This window comes from Euprymna scolopes, chromosome 1, assembly GCF_053919585.1.
Source record: "Euprymna scolopes isolate OS-2025 chromosome 1, ASM5391958v1, whole genome shotgun sequence".
Lineage (NCBI taxonomy): Eukaryota > Metazoa > Mollusca > Cephalopoda > Sepiida > Sepiolidae > Euprymna > Euprymna scolopes.
Window position 1 is genome coordinate 183,944,244 of NC_136482.1, and position 24,945 is coordinate 183,969,188.

At 35.4% G+C, this 24,945-nt stretch overlaps 1 protein-coding gene across 2 annotated transcripts in view; it reads right to left on the bottom strand.

Annotated features, from left to right (window-relative positions):
* The window catches only part of LOC145278124 (dolichyldiphosphatase 1-like), a 48,199-nt gene that overhangs the window by 18,834 nt on the left and 4,420 nt on the right, over positions 1 to 24,945 (bottom strand). For both annotated transcript variants that reach the window (XM_080130407.1, XM_080130413.1), the window contains exons 2-3: positions 5,437 to 5,537; positions 261 to 351 (exon numbers count right to left, since the gene is read on the bottom strand). In XM_080130407.1, the coding sequence (XP_079986533.1) occupies positions 261 to 351; positions 5,437 to 5,537 (192 nt within the window). The remainder of the gene's footprint in view (positions 1 to 260; positions 352 to 5,436; positions 5,538 to 24,945) is intronic.

Consider the following 24,945-nt stretch of genomic DNA (forward strand, 5'->3'; position numbering starts at 1 on the left):
TTTGCTATCATCATTTGTCACGCTCAAATTTAAATCTACCCTTATCTCTTGTCTATGTTAACAAATTTCTATCCATTGTGTATTGATAAATCTATTTCCTACTTTATTTGTTTTCCTACGTCCTTTCTTAATGGCCGCAGGTTGACCATAGTATCACACACGTGCTCTACTAGTTTGTTATTGAGAAAAGATCCTCAAGTAATTTGATGTATTGCCTCCATCAGATCTCTATTCACAAAAACAATGCACTTATTACTTACTTGGTGAAGGTGTTGGCCGGCTGTCCTTAATAAGATGTTTGAGGATCACACTAACAAATTCATTCAGCACAATTCCAAGGAAATAAGAAACCTGCAAAGCGAGAAATATATTATGTCATACAAAATATATTATGAGTTTTCACAAAGAAAACATAATACAATTCATCACCAAAAATTGAAAACATATGAAATATACGAGGTGTTTTCAATAAGTTTCCAGACTTTTTTCATATGGGCACTTTTATTCATAGTACACACATGAAACTAGTCTCCTTCGAAGTAATCTCCTTTGGCTGCAATGCACTTATTGTATCATTCCAACAATAACTGGAAGGCTCCATGGAAGTCCTCTTGTGTAAGCATGCCAATTACTCCTGTCACAGCCTCTTTCATCTCAATTGTCTTATAACAACAGCCTCTAAGGTTTTTGGACCATAGGGAGAGTGAGGGACTGTCTTGATGCCCATCTTGGTCAAATAGTTTGTGACAAGGACGGAGTTGTGGACTGGTGCATTGTCCTGTTGGAAATGCCACTGACCTGATTTGAAGAGTGCTGGTCTCTTCCCATAGAATCTCTTCTTGAACTCTTAAAACTTCAACATAGAATTCCTTGTTGACTGTCTGTCCAGAAAGAACCCAGTGCATGTGGATCATGTCCGTGCTGTTAAAAAAAGAATCATCATAAGTTTCTGGGTGCATTTGCTCTGTCCGGCTTTCTTAGGTCTGAAAGAGCCAGCATGCTTCCACTGGGAACTCTGTCTCTTGATCTCTGGGTCATAGCAGTAGATCCAGCTTTCATCACAGGTCACCAAAGCATCAAGAACTGCGGGATCTGAATTGATAAATTCGACCATCTTCCTGCTGTCATGACATTTTTCTTTATCATCTTCGAGCATCTCTGGGACAAACTTTGCGCAAATCTTCTGCATCTTTAGTTCCTCACAAATAATTATGTGTACAGTTCCCACACTAACATCAAACTGTGCACTTATTGTCTCTATAAACACACAACAGTCCTTATCCATGAAATTCTTTATTCAGTAAATCAACTCTGGTATTCTGACTTCCTTACTCCTCCCACACCTCTCATTATCCCTCACAAACTCCCTGCCTTCCTTGAATCTCTTATGCCATTCAAAAACTGATGCTAGATTCTTGCAAGATGGTCCAAAAGCAGTCTGAAGCATTTCATACATTTCTGTGGCATTTTTTTTCCAAGTTTAAAACAGAATTTTATTGAAGATCATTCTTCTGAAATGTCCTCACATCCAGACTGCATTTTTGAAATTCACCAGCTGCGATAATCAGGCTTTAGTAGGGTGTATTCCAATTCCTGCTGTAGCTGTTCATTTGAACCTGAAATCTTGATCAATCATCTCATAAGATGTATAGTAATGACATATTGAATTTTCAAAAGTCTACAACAATTTTAAATCAGTGTACAAAAAATCTGGAAACTTATTTAAGGAACCTCATACAAAGAACAAAGACATTTTGTAAAACTTATAGATTAAAATCATAATTAAAAAATATTAAAAGGCAAAATAGAAAAAAAAAATCCAATTTTCCAGCAGTGCTCAATACATTACTCTTTTTTTCCATCCCAGACCAGGAAAATTGTCAGTTGGAACATAAGGGCTACTATTTGGGATCGGGTCTAACAAGGGACTGTGGGGAGTTGAGCAGCGAAATGTCTGTTCAAATAACATTTAAATTTCTACAGGTAAGTACAGTCAGGGAAGCAGGAATCAGAGACGAAATTCCAAAGTCTAGCAGTCGAAGAGAAGAAACTATTAGAGTAGAAGGCTTTCTGGCATCTAGGGATCTTAACAGTGAAAGGGTGGGATTTTGCTGCTTGCCTAACTAAAGCTTTATAGAAAAAATAAAATATGATAAATTGCCACACAAAGACAATCATCAGAACACATTGCCTGAAAGTACTTCTTTTAAACTCCTCGGCCTAACGTTTACAGGGAATATGAACTGGAATAGATACATTGAGAGCATTGTCAAGGCTGCTGCAAGGAAGGTTGGCTCCCTCTACCGTGCTAGAAAACTACTTACGCCTGACAGTATCCTGTACCTCTTTAAGGCCACCATTCGCCCATGTATGGAGTACTGTTGTCACATCTGGGCTGGTGCATCTGCTGCTTGTCTCTCGCTCCTGGACAGGGTTCAAAAGAGAGTCGCCAACCTGATAGGTCCTGAACTGTCATCTAGGCTTCAGCCTCTGTCCCATCGACGAGATGTTGCATCCCTCTGCCTGTTCTACAAATACTTTAATGGTGAATGCTCTGACGAACTGCAAACACTTGTACCTCCCCGACATAAGTACCCCCAACAAACCCGACAAGCTAGTAAGTCTCCTCCCTTTACAGTAGAGATCCCTAGGTGCAAGAAAGCCTTTTACTCCAATAGTTTCTTTCCCAGAACTGCAGGTCTTTGGAACTCCCTTCCAGGATTCTGCTTTCCCAACTGTACTGATATGCAGAAGTTCAAGTGTAATGTGAACAAACATCTTTCTACTCATCTCCCTTCATAATGGCCCTGCTAATTAAGTCCCCGATAGTAGCCCCCTGCTTCAAAGTGGCACTGTGCCTTGTTTGGGGTGAAAATTGAATATAAAAAAAAAAAAAAAAAAAAAATCTAATTAAAACAAGTGCATTTATAAAGTCATTCAACAGATTTTATTAAATTACACAAGTAATTACACATGCACCCACTGATAAATAAAAAGTAAATTATTAAACCAAAACATTTCGCAAGGCAAGGGAATGGGATATATATATATATATATATATATATATATATATATATATATATATATATATACTAGCATTTCAGCCCGGCATTGCCCGGGTGTTTGGAGGTATATGTTGAGTATAAAAAAAAAAATTAAAAAAAAAAACGGTCAATTTTTTAAAACTGTCCCCTATTATGACCCCTTAACATTTATTGTTTTGGGTTCAAATCAAGTTATTAAGTTAGATCCATGCCAAAGGAACCTATATCTAAAATTTAAAGCGTTTAGACCCAAAATTGGCGGAGGAGTTTGGTAGAGTTCTCAAAGGTCAAATCGTTGAACTTTGAACCCTTAACAACTAAATTTCTGGCCGAAAACAGATTACAAAGATTTTCACAAATCTCAGTACCCTGTATATCAAATTTCGAGTCTGTAGACTGAAAATTGACAGAGTTATTGCATAGGGAAATGTACACACACAGACACGTTCACTTATACTAGCAGAGACCTGACGTTGCCCAGGATATGATGAGGATTAAGGAAGTTTTCACACTTCCAATACCGTTATTGTCATCAAAATCGCCTATTTTTCAATCAAATGAATGATTGCCTTCTCTAGCCAAGGACTGACCAAGGTGTGCTGAGAGGAAACTTCATATGTCTCCCTGCAGTAACATAGTCTACATTGCATTGTAGAGAACCTACTGTTAAATTTAGCTTGCATTAAAGTTTAAAATGCAAAAGTTAAGTATCATGGTTCAATTTTGTTCTAAACAGAAACATTCATTTCGAACAGATCCCTGATTTATTAAAGAACCTACTCTTCCTTCTTTAATCAGATCTTTTCGATTGTTGGTACTTATGAGACACATCCTATACAAAACCTATCTAAGAACACTCCCAGACACACAAAGTACATTTGTGTGATTAAAAAAAATAAATAATAATAACCTGTTCGTTTTAGAGTTCACAGAAACAAAGTGCCTTTTGTACATAAGTAAATTTTTTTATATATTTATAAAATAGAGACGATTTTCCCCCTCTAGAAAAACAAAACATTATAGCAATACAAACAAAGATGCCACATATAAATTCAATATAGTTATACAACCTGCCAATTCCTGATGTGTGTTTTACGATTATTATCAGTCAATTTTATTCAATACTAGCAGGCCACCCAGCATTGCCTGGTCGTAAAATATGTAGAAACGTTATATTTTAGTTAATGCAGAATTCTTATTTCTTATAAACATAAATACCGAAGGTATTAAGTGTAATGTTAAATTCCTTAAAAACGAAAAAAAAAAAAAAAAAAAAGGAAAGAAACTGAAACATGTGCATGCGAGGATTATGTTGTTTTTTTTTTTAAACGGCTCACTTCTTGTAAAAAAAAAAAAAAAAAAAAAAAAAAAAATCCTTAATCTAAAATCTAAAGACAGTGAGTCAAGTACGATAATCATTAGGCCAGCTTGACACTTTAAAACTTTAAAAAAGTGTTTCCAAACGTAATTATTCTTAACATAAGCATTCTGTGAATGATTCATGTATGTGCATTTGTGAAACAGTTGACAAACAGATAAAAATCCGATAACCCCCACATACCAGTTTTTCAATTTTGACCTCTTAGCAGCCCTTTTTAGGGATGAAAACGGTTAAAAAAATTTTCCATGTGTCTGAATATCCTATACACCAGATTACAAGTCTGTAGATCAAAAATTCGTTGAGTATATAGGTTGAGAAGTGTCCTCACACACACACACACACACACATTCTCACTTTTATAGATATATAGACTTTAAATTTCTATAATATTTCTGAAGGGAGTCACTCTTCTAAACAAGTCATACTTACAGGTGGTAGCAGGATTGTTACTCACTCATTATGTCTCCTCTACCTCTTTCAGTTTACACCATGACAAAATATTTTGTAGGGTTACATGATTATTTCGTTTTATCATTTCATTTATTACATGACCATTTCATTTTATTAATAGTCTAATACTCATTCAGTATGTAAATAATTACCGCTCACTTCTGTTTCACTATTTTTGGCTTCCATCGATTTGATTGGCTGCTCAAATTCATTTCACAGTTTAAGAGATTGTATTTTCGAACACCTTCAGAATCAGTTTTGTAAAAATTCCAAAAATAACTTCAGTCTTTAATGGTAATTAATAAACGTTCAGTTAATTTCACTTTTCCTGCTTATCACATCAAATTTGAAAATAAAAGTATAAACAAATCGTTTTTGAAACATCAATAATTTCTTGGGTCATATAAAAAAAACAGTTTTTCTTTTAAACATTTTGGAGTCTAAATAAGTAAAAATAATGTGATCGTTATTTTGTTGCTTATAATGTTAACAAATTACTTCCACTACCACCAGGTCATCGACCGGGGAGGGGGTAGTATGTAATTGAATTAATATACTTACCGTATGAAGGTCCCGACGAATGATGATGAGGGTTATAAAACCTACAGATATGAAAATGGGCAGCATACTAAACCAAGCAAGGACATAGCCAATAAGATCCCCTGAAAATATAAACAGAAAAAAGTGTTAATAAATATACATATTTATAATATATAATACTTTATATCGGAAGAAAATACTTTTATCGTCACATCGTAATGAGGGTAAAAAATAGGCCAATTTTTGGAATGGATACTCCAATTGTCGTAAACTCTTAGATTCTCTGCACAATTCAATTCTAGGAAAAAAAAAAATGTACTTTTAAATGTTAATATTAAAAGTGTCAGCATTTTGCTTGTCTGTATTAAACTGCAGCAGCATAATGGCTAGTCAGTTGGAATGTCTGAAATAGCGAGCGAATATCTGGCAATCGGTAAGATACCCACTCCCAGCTGGAACAAAATAAGAACATTTTTAAAAGTGCTTTGCGAACCTTCCTTTCAATGATTTGTTCATTAAAATGTAAAAATAATGTGCATTTTGTGTTTCTGTAGATAATACAGGCAGGAAAAATGATGGCATCAGACAAAATTTTTTGTTCATACGTCTAACACGAATTATATTTTCACATCAACGGAATACTCTGAACTTGGTAAAAGTCAATAAGTGTCGGACAGGTGATCAAGGTTGACCAGGGAGATTGATCAGATGAGTTACTCATTAATATCCTCTTGTTTGGGGTGACTGGATAAGGATTCCCTGAAAGTCAAATAGAGAAGTGAGAGGGATAGATACAGAGCAGCAACCACTGTGCCCAGGTAATACAAAAGACCTTAATGGCCAGAGAAAGAGAGCAAAGGAAAATGGTGATACACAGCTTCCTTAACTTCCCATCTATATATATAAAAGCAAAAAATGTATGTTTGTTTGTATGTGTGTTTGTGGTGTCCGCTAAAAACTTTCAACAGACACAACGAAAATTCACAAACTTGGTATCATATTGAAGCTCCATCCTTCGCTCGAAAAATTGGCCAAAAACGTTCATTTTTTTCACCCCAAAATCGACAATTTTCGACAGGGGGGGGGGGTTCAATAAAAACGGTCCTCTCGTGACGATGACCGGTTCTACGCATGCGTCAGATGGCGTCATGACCTGATTTACTTTAAATAGTGGAAAAACTGACTAAATTTCATGTACGTCGCGTTAGCTCAGTTGGTTAGCGCATTGGTTTGTTATCTAAACATTTTGGGTTCGAATCGTGGTGTGAGATGTCTTTTTTTTTTTTTTTTTTTTTTTATTTTTTAAATTTAAATATTGAACCAGTGTTATTTAAGCCATTTTTCACGTAACATTCGTTTTTCTGTTTTTTTTTTTTTTTTTTACTTTGCTTATCCACTCCCGACCACACACCGAAAAACACCCGGGTAACCCACCGATTTTTTTAATTTTAATATCAAAACAGGCTTATTTAAGCCATTTTACACGTGTTCGTTTTTCTGTTTTCTTTTTTGTTTTTTAGATTTTTACATTTAACATCGTTCGTTTGCCTTATGTTAGTTTTTTTTGTGTTTTTTTTCGATGTTCAGGGCTTCGGGTTTGATTCTACCAACTTTACCCCCCCCCCCCGGTTTCTTTTTTATTTAACACCACATTGCCATATCTGGGCAGGAGCTGCTAAAAACAGCCTATCCTGCCTTGACAGAGTACAAAATAGACTTTGTGGCTTAGTGGGGGATGCCCTTTTCTCTACCCTGCAACCTCTCTCCCACAGAAGAGATGTTGCGAGCCTATCCTTGTTTTATCGTTATTTCCATGGCAGGTGCTCGTCTGAACTCCAATCTCTGGTCCCCCCTTGCCAATCTTTCACGAAAAACACCCGTCTAGCTGAATCCACTGTGAAAAATTTCCCCCACTCTTTATCTGTGCCTAAATCAAAATGTGGATTCCATGAACAAAGCTTCTTTCTTAGAACTGCACACCTATGGAACTCTGTTCCGTCTGCCTGCTTCCCACCGGACTACAACTTAGATGTCTTCAAGTCCAACGTTAACAAATTCCTAATGAACTGCCCTCTTAAGTAAACACTTCATCAAATCTCCACACTAATGTAATGTACTTGCAATAACCCTTATCTCTGAGTGGCTTCCGGGCCTTGATAAGTGGTGATCACTGTGTAAAAAAAAAAAAAAAAGAAAAAAAAAAAGAACCACACACACCTCCAAACACCCGGGCAACGTCGGGTACCCCCGCTAGTCTCATAGAAAATAATTTTGATAAAACCACACATCAGTGACAAAAACAGCTAGTTAGAATTAAATTAATGAGGTGAGACACAACAGAGAAGAACAATTGTTGCTACTGTCGGCTGCTGTATTTTTTCTCTACAAAAGAATGGCAGAATTATATGGCTCACCAGAAGTCATGCAGTTTGGACAAATCAGGCAATTATAAGTTAGAGCCATAATATAACTGGAATATTGTTGCAATATTTTGAGAGTAATGGGGTATGATCCCACACAGTCGGACGATTCTATTTATAAACGATGCTGCTAAGAACTGATGAATCGAATTAATTCACGTTCTGCTACCAACCAATCAGAAACCAGAATTGCTTCATAAATATTAAACCTTTTCTGGAGCAATTTCACATGTTCTTTCCCGGGTTTCGACACGGTAAGAATATTTTGTTCTGTGGAACTGTCTACTACAAACAAGTCACCTACCAGGACTTGTGTGTAACAGCGAACCATCTGAAGCTCAAAATGGCTTACATTTCTACAAATATATTATAACAAAAAAACAAAATTCATTTCTTAAATAGACTGTTTCATAAGACCAAATAAAAAATATCTCTGAAGAATGCATCTAAAAAAAGTTTAAACAATTATTAGTGCAGGGCTCTATGGACAAATTTATGTTTAGTTGATCTTTGACAACTAAATATTTTCGTTTCCTAGCCAAATAGAAAAGTTACTAGCCAAACCCACGTGATTTTTGGAATATGACATCTTCATTCTGTGACGATTATGTACATAATAAATTTTTTTCTGTATTTTTTAATAAGTAATTTTAAATATACAACAAATTTTATGTTGGTACTAAACATTCTAATTTCTTCAGATGTTTTTTAAACAGCATTCGTTAATAAAAAAGAGTATAGTGTTTATTAAACTTTCATTGCTTAAATAATTTAACTTTGTTTTATTAAAAAAAAAAAAGTTGAAAAGATATTTTTCACTCAGTAGTGAGCTTTGGAAGATTGTCAGTGAAAGAAATGAAATCACCAAAAGATAAGCGTTTCATTATTAACTGTTTCACTCATAACGTAGAGCCCTGTGGTGCAACTACACTATAATAGCAAAATTCAGAAAACGAGAAAAAAAAATCGATTTAAAAAACAAAAACAATGCTATCTACTGACGTTTTGCATCAATTTCAACTGAAAGCAATTTCTACTTAATTGGCATATCTGAAGTACTTAAATATAACTGCATTATTTAAAAAAAAAAAAAAAAAAAAAAACACGAGTTTTCAATCTCTATCGTAAAAATGTTGCCATATTTGTTTAGGAAGACATGACATGATAACAAGGGAAGTAACTCGGTTATGTTAAAAAAAAAAAAAAAGGCAAAAACGTAGTTTATTTAAAAAAATTGGCAATAGTTACACTCTTTACTTCCCTTTGGAACTCTCCAGTGCTTTTTTAGCCAAACATATTATTTTTACTAATTTTTGCCCCAAAATGTTTTCTTTAATAATTTTTTTCTACCTTATTTTTAATAATTTTTGGATATACTCATTGCTGTCACATGATAATTAAGTAAAGACGATGGGTTTGTCATGGAATTCAATATTAAAAATTTTGAATTTCGCTATTTTTTCTTTTTTTTTTTTTATTACATTTTCACCCCAAACAAGGCACATTGCCACTTTGATGTAGGGAGCTACTATTAGGGATATAATCTACAGGGGCACTATGTGGGGAGTTGGGCAGCAAGATGTCGGTTCACGTTACACTTGAACTTCTGCATGTCAGTACAGTTGGGGAAGCAGGGACCCGGAAAGGAATTCCAAAGTCTAGCAGTTTTGGGGAAGAAACTACTGGAGTAGAAGGCTCTCTTACATCTAGGGATCTCTGTGAAGGGGTGGGATTTTGCTGCTTGTTGGGTTTGTCGGGGGTATTTACGTAGAGGGGGTACAAGTGCTTGCAGTTTGTTGGAGCATTCACTGTTAAAGTATTTGTAGAACAGGCAGAGGGATGCTACATTTCGTCGATGGGACAGAGGCTGAAGATTGGATGACAGTTCAGGACCTATCAGGTTGGCGACTCTCTTTTGAACCTTGTCTAGGAGTGAGAGACTAGTAGCAGATGCACCGGCCCAAATATGACAATACTCCATACATGGGCGAATGGTGGCCTTATAGAGGTACAGGATATTTTCGGGCGTTAGTAGCTTTCTAGCACAGTAGAGAGAACCAACTTTTTTCATAGTGGTACTGGCAATGCTCTTAATGTAATTGTTCTGATTCATGTTTCCTGTGAACGTTAGGCCAAGGAGTTTAAAAGATGTACTTTCAGATAAAGAGTCTTTGGTCATTATTATTGGTGGTAGAGAAGGTTTCTTGTAGTTATTGAAGGAAACAAGTTTAGTCTTGGCAGCATTGAATGTTACCATTCATCTTTGTCCTTATTCAACTACAGATTGGAGGTCTTCCTCTAGTGTTTCTACATTTCTTTAGATATGTGTTCATTTGTTTTCCTGTCATGCCTGTTATAGAGTGTGGTGTCATCAGCATATATACCCATCTCACAAAAAATTTTGTCAGGGTGGTCATTTATGAATATTAGGAATAATTGAGGTCCAAGGATAGACCCTTGAGGCACTCCTGCATTTATATCATATTGTTTAGACGTACGACCATCGAGGACAACCTGGACTTTTCTTTTATCTAAAAAGGATTTAATTCTACCAGTGATACCGTATGATCTGATTTTCCTGAGGAGACCCTCATGCCATACTCTGTCAAAAGCCTTAGATATATCTAGAGCTACTGCTCTACCCTCCCTGCTTTGTCAAGTGAATAGTATATACGTTCGGAGATTACAGTTAGGATGTCTGCTGTGGAATGGGCTTGCCTAAATCCATATTGTTGGTCGGTCAAAAGTTTAGCATCTGTAAGGTGATGGATTAGAGCTTGGTTAATTATGGACTCAAATATTTTGGCAAAAAGTGGGAGAATGCTAATGGGGCGGTAATATACTGGGTCAGAATTCTTGAAAACTGGTACCACAGAAGTAGTTTTCCAGCAGGCAGGAAAGCAAGATTCATTAAGGCATTTGTTGTAAAGTTTGGAGAGGATTGGAGCTACTTCGGCGAAGCGCTTTTTTAATAGCACAGCCGGGATGAGATCAGGTCCACATGCTTTTGAAGTATCAAGATTTTTTATGATAGCATGCACCGGAGAAGGGGTGATTTTCAGATCGTCTAGTGTGGTGTCTGTCTGCAAAGGAAAGTCAGGGAAAGGGTGTTTAGCAGGGTCCAGTGTGGAGTTGGAGGCAACCGATTGGGAAGCATGTTAGCCTTCTCAGTTGCTGAGCAAACAACCTCATGATTGCTGGATAGTGGGGGAACTGTTGAGTGCCCATTATTTACTACACTGTTGTAGATTTTCCAGAAGTCACAAGTTCCTAATTTCTGTGCTTCGATGCGTTTTTTGGTGGTTTCAGTAAATTCTTAGCTGTCGATATTTCTTTCTTACAGTTACTTCTGGCTTCTATATACTTCTGTCTGCTTTAACTGGATTTATTTCGGTTAAATCTGCAGTATGCATGCTGCCTTTGCACGATGGCACCTGCACATGTGGAAGTAAACAGTGGGGATTGCTATAAAATTTCCATGTGGGAACATGTGCTTCAATTGCTGTTTTGAACCATTCAGTGGTCTCATTTGTGCATTGTCCAGCAAGAAGTGAAAAGATATTTCGCCATGGGGCGTCTCTGATGAGATCTCTGATGGCTTCCCAGTCAGCTTTTTTATAATATCTCGTTGTTTTGAGCAATGGCTCTTCAGTTTTGGCTCTAGAGTTTAAGGCGATTTCAACTATTATCACTACATGATCAGCATTTCGAAGTGGGCTGTGAACGTTCATAACACAATCATCAGGAACTGTGGTCAGAAACAGATCTAAAAGTGATGTGTGTTGTTCTTGCTGGTCAGGGAAACGGGTTGGAAACATAACCATCTGTGATAGAGAATGAGTTATAGAGAAGCTATGTGTTGTGCTACCAGCTATATCTGTGTAAGTAGAAAATCCAAGCCAGTTGTTGTGGTGGACATTGAAGTCTCCAAATACATGCACTTGTGCGCTAGTGTCGAGGGAAAGTGCTGTATCTATGCTGTCAGAGACTTTGTTTATTAAAGTATAGTCCTGGGTTGAGGGAGAGCGGTAAAGAAAATAAAAGTAACTAATGTAATGTTACATGTTAAGTCTAAAGCACATAAAGGCTTGATCGTCCGATTCTAGTTTTGTTTCTCTAGTCAAGAGGAGAGTGTTTCGAATATAGACTCCAAACCCATGCATATGTCTGTCAGAGTCCTTACGGCAGAGTGGGAGATATCCGGGCATGTTAAAGTAATTAGAGGGGATGGAGGAGTGTAGGTTAGTCTCACTTACTGCTAAGATATCCGAGGTGTTTGTTAGGAGAAATGCTTCAACATCATTTAAATTAGTTCTAAGCCCACGGATGTTCGTAAATGCAAACCTCAAGGGAGAAGGCAATTTGATTTTGTTTGAGTTTTGTCCTGGTTTAAGCATAATTTTAGATTGTACTGTCATTTTTTTAAGAGTTTCAGTTTAGGTAAGGGGTGCTGAACAAGTGGTTATGCAGAATATCAAGCATGCAACACAAGTAGACCATCAGCTGACCTTCCATCTACTAGGACTGTGGCCTCAGGAAAGCCCACCGGGGATTAGTGCAGGGTCCCTTTCTATGCGCGACATGGCACTACAAACATCCAGATATTATTCAACTGTTGATGGAGCAGCCGCTCTAAGTGTTACCAAAGAGTTAGGGCTCCTGTACTACCAGTTGGGAACAGCAGTCAGGAACTGTCAATCCGGTACCCTCAACCCATCAGACGATGGCCAACCCAATCTACTTGTACTGGCATTATAGCATTCAAGCACTCCCAAGTGCCCAGTTTAGAGGGGGATGGGATGTGTCAGGAGAGGGGAAATGGCGTTCATTGCCCTAGTCAGGAAACAAGATCGACCACTGAGTATTTCTGTCAAATCCCTGTGCTTTGACCTCTATGCCTGGCTAATAGGCAAAGAAGCTATATGGAAGCCGGATGATAGACAATGCCTATCTACTCCTTAAGCAGTTTAGGTTTACAGACAGGTAATTTGTTTGAGACCAGCTCTAGGAACGATGTCATCCAAGACTAGAGGGGCCTCCCTCCCCTTAGGTTTAGCTTCAGAGTTTTCCTTCTAGACAGATGACCTGAAAAGATCTACGAGAGTGTAATTGTACACAATTATAAAAATTTACACAAACAGTTTTTTATTATTATTACCGCACATTACAAATGATATTTAAAAATTTTTTTTCAAGACAATTGTAAACATGATTAGATTTAAAATTATTTTTAAATTTCTAATCAGCATTATATCTACCCATATAATGCTGAGGGATTACTGTAAAATATAAGTTTTTATGTAAATTAAAACTAAAAATATGTTTTATTCACTGAGAATCACAAACTTCTTATGAGCAATAGGTATTCATGCTAAAAATTAAAAGTACTTTGTAGCTAAGCATTTTATGATTTTTTTTTTTTAAAACTATTTGTTTGAACTCACATTTTTATGGAAGATTTTGTTTGTAAATCTATTCAGAATTTTTTAAGTAGTAGAGAAATCAATTTATAATTATTTTTCCTTTCATGGCAAAAACTTGTTTATATAAAAAAAAAGAAAAAAAATTATTTGTATTGGTTACTCTCTTTACTTAAAAAATCAGAAAAATATGTCACATAGATTTTCTTATTCAAATAATTTGGAAATTGAAGTTTACTGAAAAGAAACTAGTACTAATGACTGCCTTAATTTTATTTTATTTATAACATACTAGTAGGGTCACAAGTGTAAGATGACCTTTATCCTTCGTTCTTCCCCTCTTCCCACGTCTTCTTTCTTTTTCACCCAATCCATTTCTCTCTCTCTCTGGACATACACATAAGTTAGAGTAAAGGAAATAACTGTGAAAAAATCTTTTCCTTTTACATGATAACACTAAAAAAATGCATATATATCTTGATAACATTAAATGATATTTGACTCCAAAAATAACATTTTTATTTTGATTTTAGATATTGTACATACAGGGTTACACCAAAGAAAAATACTAACTTTGTGAGGATTTGTTGTGCATTTTTCATGTTTTAGTCAATTGTAGAAACAAAAATTGGACCTTTATTTAATAGATAAACTTATATTTATTTCATGAATCAAGAAAGGTAGCATGCATATCTAATATATAAAGTAAAATTAGTCAGATTCTCAAACTTAGATGTAAATAGAATTACATCTAGAAAATTAATATTTGCTTTTGACAAGCCTATTCCTTCTGTTAAATGTTGGTGTATGTTTTTAACAATAAATTTATTTTGATTTATTTTCTTTGCAAATAAAATTCATTTTGTTCAGAATATTTTTTTTCCGAGGGTTGACATTTTTCTTTTCAGCAGCAAATGTAAATTACAGATGGAAGTCATATTTTTTTTGTTTTTGTTTTTTTAAATCGTTAAAAAAATATAAATTTTTCTCATTTTCCCTGTAACACCATTTCACACACTTTGGTTATTATATACATTTTTTTTTTTTTATTGCATATTCACCCCAAATAAGACACGGTGCACTTGCATTCCTGAATAAGATACAAAAAATTTTGTAAAAGAGAACAATATTTTTAAAAACAAAACCTCCAGCTGATCCAAAATTACAAAATTTCACTTTAACGTAAATACAGTAATAATACAATAATTTGCCTTATACTTGCTATCACTTAAACATCAGTATTACAACATGCAAAATAGTCACTGACTATTAATTAAACACAAACAATATATTCCCTTAAAAAGAAATCTATTAAATTAAATCTTTTTTATTCTTTAAAAAATCCAAATCAAATTAAAATAGCTTTAATTTGTTGGTTATTCTAGAATAACAGATTAGCAGAATTATAGTTTGCATGTATAATAAACTCGCTTCAACAAAATGCCATCAACTTCTTTACTGCTCACATCAGATTATTGAAACTTAATACCTACTTCATAATATACTTATTTTGAACGATCGCATTCTTTGTGATTTCTCAAACTTAACCTAAATAATTTACATTTGTAAAATGCCACGACTTTAGTTTTTAAATACGCCTGTGAATCATTCAATCTTGTACACAGTATGAGTGCATTTGCACTAACACTCATTTCAATTGCTTCTGATCTCATTAAAATACTTATTACACTTTGTTTTTTTTCATCGAGTTTGTCTCAAGATCAAAAAATTTCTGGTTCAAATCCATCCACGGTCAATTAGTTTTCATTTCTTTTTAACATTTTCATTCAATTTCTCTGGATTAAAATTACATTTTTTTTTTTCAGTATAAAAATATAGAAAGTTCATCTATAATATAAATCTCACCCGTTTGTTTAAATGTATGTATGTATGTATGTATGAATGTATGTATGTCTGCCTAAAACTTTCGACAGAGGCGACGGATTCTCACGAGATCAGTATCGTTTTGAAGCCAGACTCTTCAGACGACAAATATCGAAAAATTGGTTAAAACATTAATTCCTTCCTTATTTTGCAACTCATCGTATCGGTTGGATTGACTTTGCCTAATTTTAACATTCCGAACTTCCGGTCACATCATGGAGTAGTGGTAAGATGTCAGATTTTCTTTCACTTTCTTTTCCGCCTTCGCGTCATGGTTCGAGCCTGCCTGCCACCACTTTTTTTATTTTTGCTTAACACACACCTCCAAACACCCAGGCAACGCCGGACATCCAGGCTAGTCTAATATATAAAAGCCAACATGTGTGTGTGTATGTGTCTTGCAAAATACTTTCAACAACCGCGTCAGAATTTGACACAATCGATAGTTTTAAAGCTTGGTCTCTTGGACGAAAAATTGTCCAAAAACATTAATTCCTTCACCCTCGACTTGGCAGTTTTGTACATGGAGGGGTTACATTTTTTTAAATACACTTACTTTGATACTTGCTAGGGGTGTGCCAATTAATTGGCCTAATTGGCCACTTTGCTGATTAATCGGCGATTTGCCAATTAAATACCTTTATCTTTCCTATTAAATTTAAACCATTTCATCACTGCTAAGTGATTCGTCCGATAGGTTTTGACACATTTAAATAGTAATTGCTAATTTAAATTACCATTTGTTAAGTATCTTACCCATTAATACGGTTTTTTGCCTTTATTAAATAAATTACAAAATACAAAGTTCAATTTCCAATTCTTAAACAAATATAATCAAACAATTAGTTAAGAAAAAAGAAATGACAAACCAACTACAAAGTATAAATTGTAATTCTTGAAGTGAATAAAGAACCTGCTTTACTTCTATTCTTACTGCCAACAGTGCAAAGGCTTTTTCTTGTTCTCCATTTCTTTTGAGGATATGTTATATTCCACCGTGTGGTCACCTCTTGAATGAGTATGTTTTTCCAAAATTGAGCTAATCCCATATTTCAGTTAATTTGCTAATTGCTAATGGAGAGTGATTAAATTGAAAGACTATATTTCTGTTAGTTGTAATGATTGTATTCACAGCCTGTTGGGAAAATAATGAGTCATTTATTGAGAGTTGCAAAGCATAATAGTGATTCTGAACCACATTTCCTGATGACAGCAACCATATTTGTTTCTGAATATCGCATGACTAAAAAAAAAACATTGAAGATTTTATACTCCGTTATTATCCAGAACATTGTGCAATTCTTCACTTATTCTTGCAAGTATGTGTACACCAGCGAATGCCTTGAACTGTTCACAAAGTTATTTGAGAATCAATGACCTGTCAAACTCAGAAAAGGAGCATTGTCTGTTGTAGCTGTCCAAATGTCTGTAGTCCACGAAATGTTACTAATTTTAGCAAGAGACAATTGAATTTTATTTTACTTTTGTAAATTTATCGAAAACTTATTTTGCAGTGAAGCACTTTTTGGATGGAATGCTGTAATTTGAACAAAGTTTTGCAATAAGCCTTTTTAAATCCAACGTCAGATGTTACAGAATATGGTTGAATATCAACAGCAATCATTTCTCTTATCAGATAATGAATCTATTGTGACTTGTGGTCTTTAACATCCCAAACTTTATTTTTGGCCAATATTTTGTTCTATAGTAGTCTGGTGTTTCGCTGGAGGCTTGTAGTTGCTGCCACTTGTTCTTAGAAGTGTCTGTTCCCGAATATTCTTTGTGCTTCTTTTTCTTATCTGCAACTTCTGCTTTTTTTGGATGAACTTTTCTAAGATGGTTTAACATATTAGTCAATGTAAAAGTTTTTGCTAATTTACCACCCTTTGATGAGATGGTTTGACATAAATTGCGGGCAGCTGTATTCTTAGTTTTGGATTGACATGAAAATACTTCCAGCAGAAACTGGTTGCCATAATGGTTGAAAGATGTCAATATTTAATTAACTTTTTACATATTTAAATTACTTATGTCTGATATCTAATTTAGTAATTAATCTCAATAAAATATGCATTATCTAAACCACAAAAATAAAAATATATACATAATGGTAGCAAGAGTCCAAAAAATGACTGATGAAGAATGCTTTATTTTCTGTTCACACATCATCGCAATTTACTGTACAATTCCTCAACATGAAAACTGAAAGATGAAGAAATAATTTTTTTGACAATGATTTAAAAGTAAAAAATTATATTAATTCGATAGGAAGAGAAAGGAGGGACATTTTCAATATGTTTACATCTATTTGCCACAAATTCAGTGTAGTTGTAAAAGTCTACATGTTAACAGTGCGTAATACCTGTTATTTGATATGGTGTAGATGATGCATGTCTGTTCGATAATTTTTTACTGTCAAGCAAAAAAAAAAGGAGTTAACTTGACTTTGTTTACAATATATTTAATATTAGCATCATTTATGACAACAAAATTTGCTGATAAATTGGCATTAGAAGATTAATCAGTAATCAACCGATTATCAAAGGCCAATTAATCGATAATCAGCCAATTTGCTAATCAGTATATCCCTAATACCTACATATGATTTTTATGGTTACTTTTCGTCTTTTTCATCATTGATTTTACTTTTTAACACTTTACATATTTTTAACAGCCACATACAATACCGTAAAAAAATTATTATTCGTAGTAGTAGTAGTAGTAGTAGTAGTATGATTTTTATTTGTGTTATTACTGATGATAATACTTCTGTTATTCACCGTCTTCATCAGTATTCAGTAAATAAGCAGATACCACCAATTCCCATTTCAGATATCTATAATTGCTGGTGGCCATGTTAAAGTTTCATATATTTACTTTCATGCCAATTGGATTTTTTCTTTTCAACAAATAAAGTCCGGTTTGGTAATCAGACAATTTTTACAGTTGTAAATAAATATAATAAATACACTCTTCCTAGAAATGTGCCCCCCCCCTTTATCACAAATGGTTAAAATCAAGTTCTATATTTTTTTTGACATTCTTCATCAGCTGAACTGATATGTATGAATGCCTTGGAAAAATCACTTCTGATTAATGTTTACCAGTTTTAACATATGCAAACGAACTTGGCGATTTTTCAGAATAACAGAATATTTTAAAACTTGTAAACATTAATCAGAAGTGATTTTTCCAGGGCATTTATGTATATCAGATAAGCTTAGAAGAATGTCAACAAAGTATGAAACTTGATTTTAACGAATATGCAACTAAGCATTCTTCTTTTTGTGTGTATGTGAAAGAGAGAAAGATCCAAATATTCAAATAAAGTGAAGGTTCGTAATTTCTAATAAATGTGTTACTTTTTTTTTTTTGAAGCGAGAAAAATGTGTAAATATGTAAACATGGCATGTTAACAAGAGTTGACATTAAGCCATGCGTTATTCCGTTTTAGGGAGTATGCAATGAAGCCAACAAACGAAAAAAGGGTTAAAAAAAAAAAAAAAAAAAAGAAGTCAAATATACAATAGATAAATGTTATCTATAATATAAACCTCACCTGTCTGTTTAAATGTATGTATGTATGTATTTATGTAGGTGGTCAAGGTCTGGTATGGATGGGTGTTAAAAGCACACAGATGTCTTAGCGTCATACTGTGCTTCTCCCAGACAAATCAACCCCACGTGCACATCGTGACCACTGCCACGCAGACAGGGCTCTGATCAACGGCGAGTGTCTTGCGCCGTATAACTGGACCTCGACTGCCTTGTGGACCAAAGTTCTTTTAACCAAAGGCTAAGGGTGAGGTAACCCTGACAGAAACCTTCAGAGGAGCTGCGGCATACATGACTCACCGGCGTGTGGAGTATGCTCGTGCCCAGCAACCTAAGTCCGAGTCATGGATCAAATGGCATGATGGGTGGTGAGGGCTCCCATAAGCCGTGGTGAAGGCAACCTCTCTAGGAGAAGGAAAACCCTGATATAAAACCTGTGGCGACTGCTGCTTCCAATGATGCTGACTTGCTCTTCTTCTTTGGTTCAATGTGGCAGTTGTTCAGAGAGTGGGATTGTCTCAGTGCAAAGTCTTTCCTCACTATAAAAAGCTTCAAGCAAGGCATTACTTGATATGCAATGGAATACACATTTTGCAATCAGTGTGTATCTCAATAACAAAAAGGTTGGCTTTAGCCTCGATTGGCAAACGGACATTCAATGAGGACTGATACAAATATGGGCGTCAATGGCAACAAGGGCTCTGGAACTTCTAGGGTCTGGCCTGGTAGGTGTTCGGGATGCCACAGCTTGGACCCGGTCATTAGTGAATGTGCAGGACTATAGAAAGTTCATAGAAGTGGCACGTGCTGCTAGTTGCGCTCATGTTTGCGTCATTTGAGCCAGAGATATATTAAGTAATGCCGATACTCGAGAACGAGTTGCTGCCATCATGTATGTATGTATTTCCGCCTGCCTAAAACTTTTGACAGAGGTAACGAATTTTCATGTGATCAGTATCATTTTGAAGCTCGATGTCTTGGACGATAAATCGAAAAATTGGCCAAAAACATTAATTCCTTCACTCTCAATTGGGCAGTTTTCTACAAGGAGGGATCGTTTTTTGCAAGCAATTTTTGCAAGTCATCTTATCGGTTGGATTAACTTTACCTAATTTTAACATTCCAAACTTCCGGTCGTGTCATGAAGTAGCAGTAAGACGTCAGATTTTCTTTCATTCTCTTTTCCGCCTTTGCGTCACCGGTTCGAGCCTGCCTACCTAGTACCACTTTTTTTTTTTTTTGTCCAACACACACCTCCAAACACCCGGGCAACGCCAGGCATGCAGGCTAGTAGCCAATAAAAGTTACTTTTCTACTTACTTGGGGCATTGTGTGTGTGTGTGTGTGTGTGTGTGTGTGTGTGTGTGTGTGTGTGTGTGAGTGTTTTTAAGTATTTTTAAAATGTTTTTTATATCATCCCAAATATTCATTTTTTTACGAATTGTTAGCCACCAAGATTTCCGATAACATGGCAAACAATTTTTAGCTCAAGTAATAATTTAATGACCGAACAATAACTCTAATAATTAAAGTTAACTTTCAAAATCTTAAACAAAAATGAAAGTACAGTAGAACCCCGGGATACGGTGGTTTTAGGATACGTTTTTTTATTTTTAGATTATGATGTGGAATACGATGTTTTTCCGGACCCTGGTTAAGGTATTTGCCTCGCCTTACGGTAATATTTATGTTATTTGATTATATACATGTGTCTTATATATTGTACTGTATTTTTTAACTAATTTTTAATGCCGTATCCCGTTCTACTGTAGTCCCGAGCAACGCCAAATTATTATATATAAATAAAGCAATAATATAGTGGATTTAAAAATAAACCGTTTTATTTTCGTCACGACGAAACACGTTTTAATTTAACAAATATTTTCACCATTCATTTCACCAACATTTATCAATTGATGAGTTTTCCATATTCGACGAATTCGTTTTTGTAGAAATGCTGAACAAAATTACTAACCAAAAATTAGAGATCGATAGTACATCGAAAAATTAATCAATCATATCGACTAAGAGTTGATTCTTCTGAAACTATGAAGACTGAAAAAATGTTTACGATAAAAAAAAAAAAAAAAAAAAAATTCAGTGGACGTGGACAATCGTGGCCTTCGCGGACACTCCACCCTAAAATATACGTTTTTTTTTTGTTGTTTTTTTTTAAATTATTATTATTATTATTTGATCTTCGTGTTAGATTGAACATAAAACACTAAATTCTCACCATTATTAAACAAAATACTATTCAATTTTTAGAGAGGTGTTTGAGTTAGGTTTGTTTGAGAGTTTAGTTCGCTAAGCTTAACATTTTTGGAATCTGAAAAGAAATGTTGATGCAAATGGATAATATTCTGAAAAATCTTAAATGCAATAATTTGTTACAGGGTTGTATCGTGGCCGAGGGTTGTATACATTCAACAATCTTAATTTTCTTCATTTTGAAAGTTTTACACATTAAGATTTCTTTTAATTGTATTAAAATAAATAAATAAATAAATAAAAACGGTACACATGCATTTATTGTGCCACGCTATTTTAAATTCAAGTTTTATGAATTTTTTTTTAAATAAATTTTACTGCATAGTTGCAAAACACTTTCCTCATGATAAGAATGGCTTTCTAAATAATAACGTTATTGTTTTAGCACGTTAACTTCTCAGCGTAAGTACAAAAAAAAAAAAAAAAGTTCCGTTCAAATTCTCTAAAAGTGCCAAAAAGCAAATATTAGGAATTGACGAAATAAAAAAAATAAAAAACATACGAAAGATGAAGTTTTAAGCACGATTTTGATTTTATGAGATAAAAAAAAAAACAAAAACAGTTGTTTAGCATTTAAAAAAAAAAAAAGTAAATAAAATCGAAGAAATATATACGAAAAGAATAAAACGCGATTAGTATCAGATTTGGCCACGTGTAGAAAACTGAGTTTGTCACAGGCCGAAATGATTGGCATTTCAAGGTCTTGTACAAAGAACAATATATATATATATATATGCAATTTGTTGCTATTAGGTATTATTGGTGAGAATGTCAGGGTGTCGCCACCTTTTTTAATAAAATAATTGATTTCATCAACAACAAATGCGAGTTATTTCTTTAACCGTTTCATCTTTTTTTTTTTTTTAAACAGCTAATCTGCAATTATTTTTAAACATCGACTATTTCTATCAAAAGAGGTATTGACTCATTTGTACAACAGTAGCGCAATTGAAAATAATTTTGTTTTTAAATTCAGGGGTCAATCAAGAACAACGATATTGATTTTGGGGGCCCTAAACTTTAATTGATATAACCTTGAAAGAGTTTGAAACTGGTTTCGAAATCTAGTAGGTGATACCATTTTCTTAGAAGAGACGTTACCAGCCTGTCTGTTATTTTCATGGCAAGTGATATCGTCTGAGCTCCAGTCTGTGATCCCCCGTTGCCAAACTTTCACAAAAAACGATCCTCGCTACAATTACTACCAACAATTCCCCCCCCCCACTCTATCTGTACCTACATCTAAACGCAGATTCCATGAACAAAGCTTCTTTCCTAGAACTGCCTGCCTGTGGAACACTGTTCCATCGGCTTGCTTCCCAGCTGTTTAAAATATGGTAACCTTCAAGTCCAATGCAAACAAGTTCTTGTTGAGCCGCCCCCTTAAATAATCCAAATTCTACCCAATCTACACCATTAACGATTACTAAACTACCATCTTACATTCATTAACCCTTATCCTTGAGCGGCCTTCAGAACTTGATAAGTGGTGATTTCTTAAAAAAAAAAAAAAAAAATCCAAATTAAGAGAAATCAGGTAGTTGACTTAGACCACGGACAAACTAGGTCTACTAGTTCCTACTCTTCAAGGATTGCAAGTGGTACAGAACCATTGTTCATTTTTCGGTGGAACTTCACCTAGGCCAACACAATTGAAGTGAAACTAATCTTTTAAGATACTTGTAATTAGCAACAACAGATCTAATGGCTTCTGAGTGGAAGGAAGAGGAAAGGCCCTATATCCCTGTCCACTTCCTGCTTCACTATACGAGCGGCTATGAATATGTTAGGGTATTTGGTAACTCCTAACTCACTTAGTTGGTTGGTTGTTTTTGTTTTACGGCATATCAACCCTTTTCAGATTATTTAATGCAGAATCCAGTGATTTTGAAGAAAAAGTTTTTTTAATAGAATATATTTGTTGTTTTCAAGTCGGTTTCTATTTAACGCATAGTTGGGACCCTAACAGATACTACCACTCTGGGTCAGAGTGGACCTGGGAGCAATGGCAATTAAAGGGTGGCTCCACACTCCCCAAAGCCTGCAAGCTGGGGCCTCACCATCCGATATAGTTTAAGGTCATATCCAGGACCTAACTATTTAGCATCTGTCGTGTACGCTAGGAGAGGATTCTTCTTTAGTGCAACAGCCACCTGGATAAGAATTTCGCTTTCTGCAGGGAAGAGATTTAGTAACTTCTTTCATGTGAAATCAGTGTGCTCTGTCATCATGGACATGATCAATCTATGCCAGATTCAACTCCCCATTGGGCCACTAGGCTGAAGGCTGGGAAACAACACTGAACAACTCATCAAGAGTATAAACTTGATCTCGTATAGTTGCCATATAGTCGCTAATTGACCAGCAGTATGAACTCTAGCAGGATTCATTTTACCTTCAGCTATTAGTTGACGCGATACCTTTGTGATCCAGTTAGAAGATGCGGTTCCTCTTTTTGCAGCTGCCATAATTACCTAGCAGATTGCTGCTGATCAAGAGCTGCGGCAGTGATTGTCCTTTCGTATGTTTTGATACATTCAGCAGCTCCAATGGCTGCCTCCTTGATTGACTAATCAGTACATTTATCAATCAATTTCTCAAACTCTGCCTTTGCATCAGCCCCTATAGGAAGTGGCAAATCTAAGTACATTTTCACGATGAGGAAAGCCATGTACACCAAATCTGTGGAGCTCCACAGACCCGTTCTAGTGATATCTACTGTCATTCTGGCTTCCATCATACAGAATGAGGTGATGGCTCAAGCTTCAGTCATGTTAACCTCCATAATTTTCACCATAGCTGGTTTCCATTTAACAGAGGAACTCTTTAGCTTAACATAAACACTGTTGCTTTTTTTGGAGAGTTGACGGTTATACTCCAGAATGGACAGACAGTCACTCGATACTTATGAGATTTGTCGCAGTGTGTCAAATCACCACTTACATTTTAGTAAACAACAGCTACACTTTAAGAAAGAAACGGTCACATCAGCGATGCATCATGAGCATGCGTGCTAACGACTTCCTTTTGTTTTGATCATAATCGATAGAACAGAATCATAAAACTTCACTTTTCACAACAAATCAAAAACAGCAAACGATTAATTTCCAACTGAAGTTAATATAGACAGTAAAAAAATACCTGAAACTCTTAATTCTGACAAGTTTGGTTGGGAATTAATTTTAGTTATGTGTTTCTTTATCAGCAACGTTCCTGTAATTTCATCACTCATAAAGAAAACGCTTCTTCTGCAAAGTTTACCCAATTCGGATAGGAAGCAGGAAACCTCCCGAATTGCTACTGTGATGCACCCAGTCAAGTAATTCGAGCCCAGAAACGAAGAGTCTCACAACAACAATCTTTCAGACAGCTCTTTTCAGGCGAACTACCACAAACGCCCTGTGTGTGCACACTACTACAGGGTGGAACGATCAAAGTGTTGCCCTAAAGAAAACAACACAACAGCTTTATTTTAAAACTTAATGAAAAAATCAATTCAGGTAACTTGATACTGTAGTAGAGCTGACGTCTATTCAATGTAGCCGCCTTCAGCCTCAATCATCACATCGATATGTCCGGAACTCAGAGCATGCCTTTTCTACAAGTGCTGGCAGGAGCTTGGCGAATACTCGGCAGATGCTGGCGATCAGGTTGGCTTGATCGTTATGGGAGATCATGTTGCTGATGTTATCAACGTATGACCAAACAAAGTAATGCAGCGGGTTTAGGTCAGGGAAGGAGGAGGCAAGTGAGAAAAGGGTACAAAGTCGTAGCACTCCTTCTGAAGCCAAGCCTGGATCTCCTTGGACTTGTGGTCCAGCACCAAGTCCTGCTGCCACATACAGGGTCTGCCAGCGGCCACTTGATTACACCAGGGGTCACTGCACTCTTTAGCACGTCCAGGTACACTTTGGTGTTGACTTTCAAGCCGACTTCAAAGATGTGAGGTGGCATGATGTGGCCTTCCCTTGAAATATCAC